This window comes from Eptesicus fuscus, chromosome 3, assembly GCF_027574615.1.
Source record: "Eptesicus fuscus isolate TK198812 chromosome 3, DD_ASM_mEF_20220401, whole genome shotgun sequence".
NCBI lineage: Eukaryota > Metazoa > Chordata > Mammalia > Chiroptera > Vespertilionidae > Eptesicus > Eptesicus fuscus.
This window is the reverse complement of record NC_072475.1, coordinates 134144-143796: the sequence shown is the minus strand read 5'-3', so window position 1 is coordinate 143796 and position 9653 is coordinate 134144. Positions and strand designations below refer to the sequence as shown.

The following is a 9653-nucleotide window of genomic DNA, read 5'->3' as shown; positions in this document are numbered from 1 at the left end:
CCCGAAAGCAGCCACTTCCGGTGCGCGGCTCTGCGGTGCGCATGCGCGCGCCTGGAGCCGGAAGTTCAGTGGCCGCGTCCCGAAAGTCTGGTCCTGAGTGAGTTCCCCCGCGGGGCGTGGCTGTGGGGTGTTCACCTGCTGGTTAGCGGGAGCGGCGGTGGCCGGAGGCGCGGGGCCCCTCGCGGCTCCTCAGGCCAACGCGGGGCGTCGGAAGCCCTCCTGAGCTTCGGCGGGCCCCCTGGTTCTGCGCAGTACCCTCTGAGCCCCGGCGCGGCCCGTGTGGACAACCTGCGGTTCCGTCCGTTGGTTCCGGACCCATGGGCGCCGAGCCCCGGTGGGGAATTAAACAGGTGGGCGCCCCCGGCCCGGTCTGACCCAGAAACACCGAGGCGAGGAGGACGCGAGGGCCCACAGAAATGCGGGCCGGGGACTGAGCGGCGCCTCCCGCACGGCGAGCCCAGGGCATCCTTTCCAGCCGCGGGCCCTGCCGGCAGGTGGCCCCTCACCCGCGCGGCAGCACACGGCAGCAGTGTGGCCTCTGCGCGACCGAGCCAGACCCCGCGTGGGCCTTCCGTAGGAGTCAGGATGGGAAGTTCTGGCCCGTGTGAGCCCCGCAGGCACTGCCCGCGTCTCCTCTCCAGCCCTGACTCCTGAAGCCCTGCTGCCTGCTCCCGCCACCGGTCCGCATCCTCCTGCCTCTGGCCCGAGGGTGCTGGGCCCTTGGCCGGGAACTCGGCCCAGACCTCCCCGCTGGCTCCTGTCCCCTTTCAGCCTTTTCATCCTAACAGCTGTCTGCTGACCGCGTTCTGGCTCTTCCCACGAGAGGGCATCTCCGCGGCGGCAGAGATGTCTTTGTCCTGTTGTTCATTGTTGTCACTTAGTGCCAAGGACCGCGCTGGACACAGTAGGTGCTCAAGAAACACTTGTTGAGTGAGGAGCCCCTCGCGGTCCTAGCAGGCGCTTGTAGGGACTTACTCTAGTGCCAAGCATTGTTTTGTGCCGTTTCCACACCCTCATTCGGTCCTCACAGCAGCCCTGTCATCCCCGCTTTGGAGATTGGGAGGCTGAGGCACGAGAAACCAAGCCACTGGCCTAAAGTCAAGGTCATGGGTGGCAGGTGGCACTGGGGCAGACTGGCAAGAGTGCACACTTAAACAGCTAGTCAAGGACCTGAGTGCGTGACCTCCTTTCCTCTAATAACACCAATAAGCTGTTTCCTGGAGTCCTCAGCTCCAAAACAGACTAGGAAGGGTATTTTTGGAATTCTAATAAGTCCAGGAATTTTAAACGTTATTTGAAAAGGACTCGATGAAGATGGACTGTAGCCTTGGTATTTAACTAAGTTGGGGCGGCTAGATGACCAGCCAGGAATAACGCATCTGTATGGAGAAGCGCTAATGTCATTAGGTCTGGAGAAAAGTGTTCCAGGGTCAGATAGGTTTGGGGTACAACACATACTAAACCCTCCTCTTAGAAATTCATGGTGCGCTGTCAGGTCCAGCCTGACGATTGAACTGGGCTGAGGTAGGGAGGTGGGATTTGAGAAGAGAAAGAAAGACAGGACAGCGGGATTCGGGAGGTCCACAGCTCTCGAGAAGCTCTGGCAACTTTTATTAGTAATACAGTGCTTTTTATACATAAGACACTAAGCAGGGAATCACTCACAAGGAAAACATTCTTTGTTTCTCTAAAATCACTACTGGAGGGATAAGTTGAAGGACAGGTTTCTTGTTACAATAAATCTCACTAGTTGGATACATATTTCTTGGTAAGACATGAAAGTAGCTCTTATCCTACTGATAGCAGTCATATAAACAAACCCTGGGAAAGCTCTGTAGGCAGGGGCTGCTCTCATTATACTGATTAGTTGCCATCCAAACAGGCCTGGGAAATCTGTGCGGGTAGGTGCCAGCCTTGCTAGCCCCTACAGGTGCAAGGACCGTGTCAGCTTACAGCCCGTTCCCCACAGTGCGCCTTAGCCGGTTTGGCTCAGTGGATAGAGCGTCGGCCTGCGGACTGAAGGGTCCCAGGTTCGATTCCGGCCAAGGGCACATGCCTGGGTTGTGGGCTCGACCCCCGATAGGGGGCTTGCAGAATGCAGCCGATCAATGATTCTCTCTCATCATTGATGTTTCTATCTCTCTCCCTCTCCCTTCCTCTCTGAAATCAATAAGAAATATATTTAAAAAAGAAAAAAAGAAAAGAAATTCATGGTGCATATTGTGATCTAACAATAAAGGCTGAGAAGCCACATACAAAAAAAAAAAGTGCCCTTATAATTTATTGTCCAAATGCAATCACTTGTGTCTAAGATAAACACTAGATCAGTCAAGACAATAGGACGACCCTGGGGCACCCTAAAGAAACTGGTTGAACTCTGTGTCATTCTGCACCTCAAGAACTTATTTAAGCAGAAAATGCTTTTGTGTAAAATTTCCCCAGCGTGGCACTGGCACCTGGACTTCAGTTGGAACCACACTGGCATTAGGAATGATGTAGTGTTGTCATCGACTCATACTCACGGGTGCAGAGAGCGTGCTTCATGTTTTCCAGATTTGCGTCCAGTTCATCCTAATGAACTCAACACCCCTCACAATTCAGACATCCCCATAATCTGTGGTCTGTTTTTGACAGGATCCATTGCAGCTAATGTCCTAAAGGACTTGACAATGGATCATCCAAGGCAGCCTGTGGGGAGTGGATCCACTCAACATGCGGGCATTTCCTGCTTCTGAGTCTGAAACTAACAGCCAGATGGTGAATCCGGTCAGTTCACTCCATGGGGAGCTGTCGGGGGATCAGCCACCTTGCCTTCCCCTGTGGAACTCTAGGGACTCCTTCCTCTCAGATTACAACACTGTTGCCCAATCACCAGTTACAATAACTTTTTTCTAAGGGGGGGTGAAGGGGGATGACAGGACTGCTGGTGCTCTCTTGCTTGTCTCCATATACATGTATTAGACGCCACATACAGTCAATGAGATGACGGTGCTGAGCGCAAGTTGATGGAGACATTAGAACCAGACTCCGGTAGGAGGACCAAAGGGTCTGGAAGGAAATCACACACACTCAACTATGAAGCTGTGAAGAGATTGTTCATAAAGGGTCTGTTTACAGAGGAGTGGCCAAGTTTAAAGGAACATGACTAGGCCTGAAAGGTCTGCTGGAGATGAGGAACAGGGCTGCCTGCAGAAGGGGTGGTCTTTAGCCCGTCACAGCCATTGTCAGAATCCCACCAAAGCAGAGAACCACAGAGAAGTACCATGGACTCTCTCCTCCCAGCCTCCCACTTCTGCCAGCCCATTGGCTGAACCCGACCACAAGAAAGGCACAGGAGTCAGGTGCTGAGAGAGGAAAGAAGGGCTGAAATGGGTGAGGGCACAAAGTCGGTAGCACCAGGGAAAATAGTCCAAATCATGAGCCTCTGGATGAGGCCGTGGTCATTGGGGTTTGAAGCAGGGACAGGTTCAGGGCTATGTGATTGTTCTGTGCTCTCCTGCCTCACAGACCTCTCTTCTCTCCCCATTATGCCTCCCACTCGGCTTGTCTAAGTCTTACCCTTCTTTCAAGGCTCGGCTCAGCTCAGCTCAGCTCCTGTGGCCTTTGCCCAAAGTTTCCTGGTGGCCCATTTCATTGATTGTGCCCTCATCTTACTCCCCATGCCTGTAGTAATATTTATACTGATCATTTAACACTAAGTCCTTTTATCTTCATTGTTCTAGATCTTATTAATGTCCCGATCCTCAAACTAAATAGAAGGCTCTCCCTCGCTAGTTTGGCTCAGTGGATAGAGCCTCGGCCTATGGACTGAAGGGTCCTGGGTTTGATTCCAGTCAAGGGCACATGCCCAGGTTTTGGCTCCATCCCCAGTAGGGGGCGAGCAAGAAGCAGCCAATCAATGATTATCATCATTGATGTTTCTATCTCTCTCTACCTCTTCCTTCTCTCTGAAATCAATAAAAATATATTAAATAAGTAAATAAATAAATAGAAAGCTCCAGGAAGGAAGGATGGGTGAAGCTCTACATATAGTAGCTGCTTGATAAAACTTTACCAAAGAGGAGAAAGAATTCCCAGAGGATACCGCTAACATAAATAATGGTGTTTGACTTCACTGAGTAAATTCTCTTTGAGAAGGTAAGCCATATTTTCCTCTTGAGCAATGGAACTGAGCTTTTTAAATAAGTGTAACCTTTCTTTTTTTCTGTGAAATTTAAAAGTGCTGCAGGCTAATCACGAAACTTCAAATGATATTGAAGCGTCCGAATTGGAAAGTAAAAGTCTTTTCCTTCTTCCTTGTACCCACGTTTAGTCAATTATTAATAATTGCTTCATTCGTCTTAGAATGTCTTGATTTCCCTTTCATTCCTGAGGATGTTTTCAATGGATGTAATACTGTGGGATAATCTTTCTTTACTTTCAGCACTTGGAAAATGTTATGACTCTTCCTTCTGGCCTCTATAGTTTCTGATGAGAAATGCTTTCTTAACATGAATTATTTTTCCTCATTTATCTCTTGCTGTTTTCAAGGTTTTCTTCTTTGTCTTTAGTTTTCAGACGTTTGACTATGATGTGTCTTGATATGGTTTTCTGTGTGTTCATCTTGCTTGAGATATGTTCAGCTTCTTGAATTCCTTTATGCCTTTTGACATATTTGGAAAATTTTCAGCCATTATTTCTTCAAGTACTTTTTCAGCTCTGCCTTCTCTCCTTCTGGAACTCGGATGACATGAATGTTGTTAGGTTTTTTGTTATAGTCCCGTATGTCCCTCAAACTCTGTTTGAATGCCACACACATACACACACAAGACAATGTATTAATAATTATTTTTAAAAAGGAGGGAACTATGTAAAAAATTCAAACTTTTGTATGACAACTTTCTGGAAGGCAACTTGGTTTTTAAATGTTGAACTTGTTGTTCCAACAAGCCATCTCTGCAAACTTACCCTTGAATATGTAGTCACCAAATTATATATACTAGTGTGTATATATGTATATATATGTGTGTGTGTGTGTATGTGTGTATATATATGTATATATATATGACTCATTAAACTGTATATATGAAACGAACTTCTATTACAGAATTGTTCATAATAGCAACAATGTGGGAGCAACCCAAATGTCCAAGGTAAAGAATGCAATAAATTATGTCTACCTGATTCAGTTTGACAACCCCTAGAGAGAATGAGCTAGATTGCCATGTACTGACAGTGACTAGATCTCCAAAGTAAGAGGGGTAAAAGGAGTAGGAAGTGGGTGGGGGGAGATGTATGTGTCATCCCTTTGGAACATTTTAATTATGTTTACATATCTCACTCTACATATATTTACACACTAGAGGCCCGATGCATGAAAATTCATGCACTGGACGGGGGGGTCCCTCAGCCTGGCCTGCCCCCTCTCACAGTCCCAGAGCCCTCAGGGGTGGGAGGTGACCCAGCGATCAGGGGAAGGCGATGCCCTGTCACACCTCTGCTGCTGCCACTGCCTGCGCCTCAAGCAGGCCCTGGGCACCGCCATATTTGAGGGTGTGACAGTCAATTAGTATATTCCCTCTTTATTGGCTGTGGGTGCTGCCATCTTTGATGGTGGGGCAGTCAATTAGCATATTCCCTCCTTATTGGCTGTGGGTGCCGCCATCTTTGTGACAGTGTGAGGGTCAATTAGCATATTCCCTCTTTATTAGGATTATATTAACATATATTTTTCATTTATGTTTATGTATAATGCTTAAAAATTTTTTGGATGTGAAACACCAAATACTCTTTGCCTTGGATCGGGGACTTAGGTAGGTAGGGGAAGAGACTACCAGCAGGAAACTATATCTTAATTTTTTTCTCTACTATTTGAATTTTCCAACCTTGTACTTTTTTAATGTTGACAGGGATTACTTGAGCTGTGGAATAATTAGCAGCCTTTATTTTCCCTTTTCCCAGTCTCCTGCTTTTATTATTTTATTTTATTTTATTTTTTACAGAGAGGAAGGGAGAGGGATAGAGAGCTAGAAACATCGATGAGAGAGAAACATAGATCAGTTGCCTCCTGCACACCCCCTATTGGGGATGTGCCCGCAACCAAGGTACATGCCCTTGATCAGAATCGAAGCTGGGACCCTTCAGTCCGCAGGCCGACGCTCCATCCACTGAGCCAAACCGGTCAGGGCTAGTCTCCTGCTTTTAAAACTAATATACCTAATATTAAGATAAAACCATCATAGAATTAGCTCTACTTACTCTGTTCATTCTAGGTTTCCAAGGTGACCTGTCTTAGCCTCTTTCCTGGCTCTGTCATTGATGTGGGTTTTGATTACATTATTCAGTTACTTTTATAAAGTAGATCAAGATGCCAGATCAACTATCTCAATGCGTGGGAATCGGTGTGTGGTTATTATTAGAGTTTATTGTTCTCACTGGATTGTTCCATATTAACATATTACATCTATTACATACATATTACAAGACATTACAAAGTAGAATAATGGGGAACGATACTCTGATCAAATTTCACATTTTCTGAAGAAATCAAATACTTTTTATTTATTATTATTATTTTTTTTTCAAATACTTTTTAAATAAGTAACCTTAATCTATTGAATTAAGGGTACTAATCTAATAAGTACCCTTAATCCTGAGATTGTATGTGTTAATTGTCTCTTATTCTTAACTCCTTAGAAACTTACAGATATCCAAAATGGTTGAGATTGAACAGGCTGAGGCCCAGCTCTCTGAGTTAGACCTGCTGGCCAGCATGTTCCCTGGCGAGAATGAGCTCATAGTGAATGACCAGCTCGCTGTAGCAGAACTGAAAGATTGCATTGAAAAGAGGACGATGGAGGGCCGATCTTCAAAAGTTTACTTTACTATCAACATGAACCTGGACGTGTCTTCGGACACAGTGGTAAGTCAGCTTTGCTTTTGGGAGCATTGAAACGCGTCAAGACGTAACGCTGAGGGCATTTTCCTTCTCTCTCGATCAGGTGGTGTTTTCTCTGGCCTGTATTCTTCCTTTTGAATACCCTGCAGTTCTGCCTGAAATCACTGTCAGGTGTGTTACAGGAACTGGCTAGCTTTTAAGGTCAAAATTAATCGGAGAATAATAGCAATTCTTGATTTTGTTTTGTGTTCCAAGAAAATTGATTTAATGTTTTATCCCATATAAACCAGGTCAGTATTATTAAGTAGATCCCAGCAGACTCAGCTGAACACAGATCTGACCACATACCTGCAGAGGAATTGCCTCGGAGACGTCTGTATACTGAATGCCACCGACTGGGTTAGAGAACACGCCTCTGGCTATGTCAGCAGAGACCCCACCCCTCCCCCCATTCCAGGAAGTACAGTCCAGCCCGTCCATGTCATTCTCACGAGACTCTGGATCTATAGCCATCACATCTACAACAAATGCAAACGGAAGGACATTCTGCAGTGGGCGAAGGAGCTTGCCCTGTCGGGGTTTAGCATGCCTGGGAAGCCAGGCGTGGTCTGTGTGGAAGGCCCCCATGGTGCTTGCGAAGAATTCTGGTCAAGGTGGGTGCACTCTCACAAACTCTGTGCTGTGCCAATAATCGCAGTTCTCAACTAGATCCTAGAGATGTAAAATAAGCATTTCCCTGGGTGGTGTCTTATGGGAATTCAGTCTCAAGTCAGTGGACAAAGTAGAACTCACACGTGGTCACATCACTTCCCTCATCGGACACAGTGCACATGGGAGGGTTCTGTAAAGAGATGTTGAATCAAGGCCCTCCATTCCCGTGGATCTGATTCTTCCTCATCATAAGCTGTGTATTCCCTGTGAAGCTTGGGAATTTCTAATCCTCTCACTTCTCTACTGGTACCCTAAATGAGTTTCTGAGGGCTCCCTTTTGGGAGTTTGAGAATCAGCACTTTCTGTATCAGTGATAATGCAACAAATAACTTTGGGGACAGGATTATGACCAGAATCACATTTGATTAAAATAAATCCCTGAGATAAAATAGATTTCTTCCTTTCTAGGAAAATAATGTTTTCAGTGTTCTAGAATGCACAACACAGTTTCAAATTTTCTTCTTTGAAAATTTCTTTTCAGACTCAAAAAATTAAACTGGAAGAGAATTTTGATTCGCCATCGAGAAGACATTCCTTTGGATGGTACAAATGATGAAATGGAAAGATGGAGAAAATTTTCAGTTTTTGAAGAAAAAGTGTTCAGTGTTAGTGGAGCCAGAGGAAACCACATGGACTTTGGTCAGCTGTATCAGTTTCTGAATGCCAGTGGATGTGGGGATGTTTTCCAGATGTTCTTTGGCGTGGAAGGACAGTAGCTGAGCAGAGGAGTCATTGAAAGTATTTTGTCACTGTTGGCCATTTGGTTTTTTACCCCCTCTTTCTTGAGAGATTAAGTAATTTTCCTTTAGTCCATTCTAGAATATTAGGGATAAAAAAGAAAAAGTAGCATAGCTGAAGTGCATCTGTTAAAAATATGTCCTGATTGAATGCAGAACTGAGTCTTAGTTTATAATCTTAAAATTATTGACAGAAATACCTTGGCATATCTACCCATTTTGAAAGATAAATTAATTTGACTTGAGTTAGATAGTATTGGTAGTCCAACTTGCCACCCAGTCTCTAACCCCTGCCCTTTACCTGCTTCCATGAGCTCTCCCAGCCTCTCTTGAAGCTCAGGTGGCCTGGGGATAGGGCTTTGGCTATGGGTTGCCTGGTAAAACTTTTGCTTTCCTGGTAAACATGATTGACACAGCGAGAGCACCTCTTCCCCCTCTTTTTGCTGCAACACCAAGGCCGATGGTTGGAGCTGCAGTAGCCCCTCAAGCTTGAGGGCAGGAAGGCCAAGAGAACCACAGAGATGCCAGCTCCTGTGGTGAGCTGCTGACCCAGCACCAGCCCCTGCCTCGCTGTAGACAGCTTATCTGTCTATATAAAAGGCTAATACGCAAAGTGCCCCCTCGGGAGTTCGACCGGGAGTTGGATCACTCGCTATGATGTTCACTGACCACCAGGGGGAGGCATGGAATGAAAGAAGGCCCCGGCTAGCCCTGATCACCGGCCAGGCCTAGGGACCCTAGACCCTACACGGGCCTCTACTTATGAAATAAAAACCATCTTATTTATATTTCTGTGCCACTTACCAGCAGTGGAAAGCTGTTTTGCCAAATAAATATTTTTAAAGCTTTAGTTTTTATTCTATCCCAACCATTTGATACACAAACACGTGAAGTATTTCTTAAATAGAGTTTGCAGCTCATATATATTTTTGTGTACTTAATGTCCTGTTCCTGAGTTCACCTCACAGAAGGGTAAGGCATGAACTGAGCTCAATCTCTTTTAAAAAATGTTTTTATTGATTTCAGAGAAAGGAAAGGAAGGGAGAGAGAAATAGAAACATTAGTAATGAGAGAGAATCATTTGTTGGCTGCCTCCTGCACGCCCCACACTGGGGATCAAGCCAGAAACCCAGGCATGTGCCCTGACCGGAATTGAACCATGACCTCCTGGATCATAGGTCGATGCTCAACCACTGAGCTACACCAGCCAGGCTGTACATTATTTTAATAAAAAATACACTGCTATGTACAAATATACAGGTCTCAAGTGTAACAAAAAGCACATAGAATATAATAAAATATTACTAGTTTTCTTCCTCGGCACAAAC

General features: G+C 45.7%; 1 protein-coding gene across 6 annotated transcripts; it reads left to right on the top strand.

Moving 5' to 3' along the window:
- Nucleotides 1-46: 46 nt before the first annotated feature.
- RWDD2B (RWD domain containing 2B) lies at nucleotides 47-9175 on the top strand. Of its 6 annotated transcripts, none has more exons than XM_054713194.1 (7): nucleotides 54-97; nucleotides 2635-2766; nucleotides 5087-5132; nucleotides 6676-6901; nucleotides 6981-7048; nucleotides 7168-7530; nucleotides 8070-9175. In XM_054713194.1, exons 3-7 carry the CDS (start codon nucleotides 5107-5109, stop codon nucleotides 8302-8304), a joined length of 918 nt encoding a protein of 305 aa, XP_054569169.1. In that variant the 5' UTR covers nucleotides 54-97; nucleotides 2635-2766; nucleotides 5087-5106; the 3' UTR covers nucleotides 8305-9175. The 6 variants fall into 6 exon arrangements, with proteins under 6 accessions (XP_054569202.1, XP_054569169.1, XP_054569161.1 ...); XM_054713186.1 differs by lacking the exon at nucleotides 54-97 and adding an exon at nucleotides 105-350; XM_054713202.1 differs by lacking the exons at nucleotides 54-97; nucleotides 5087-5132 and adding an exon at nucleotides 105-350.
- Nucleotides 9176-9653: the final 478 nt, after the last annotated feature.

What these genes read in the sequence shown, in the direction of transcription:
- RWDD2B (XM_054713194.1), top strand. Translation starts at nt 5,107, where the DNA reads ATGTGGGAGCAACCCAAATGTCCAAG. An exon ending in GAGCAACCCAAATGTCCAAG is followed by an intron (nt 5,133 to 6,675) that starts GTAAAGAATGCA and finishes TTAACTCCTTAG; the next exon opens with AAACTTACAGATATCCAAAA. An exon ending in CTGCCTGAAATCACTGTCAG is followed by an intron (nt 7,049 to 7,167) that starts GTGTGTTACAGG and finishes CATATAAACCAG; the next exon opens with GTCAGTATTATTAAGTAGAT.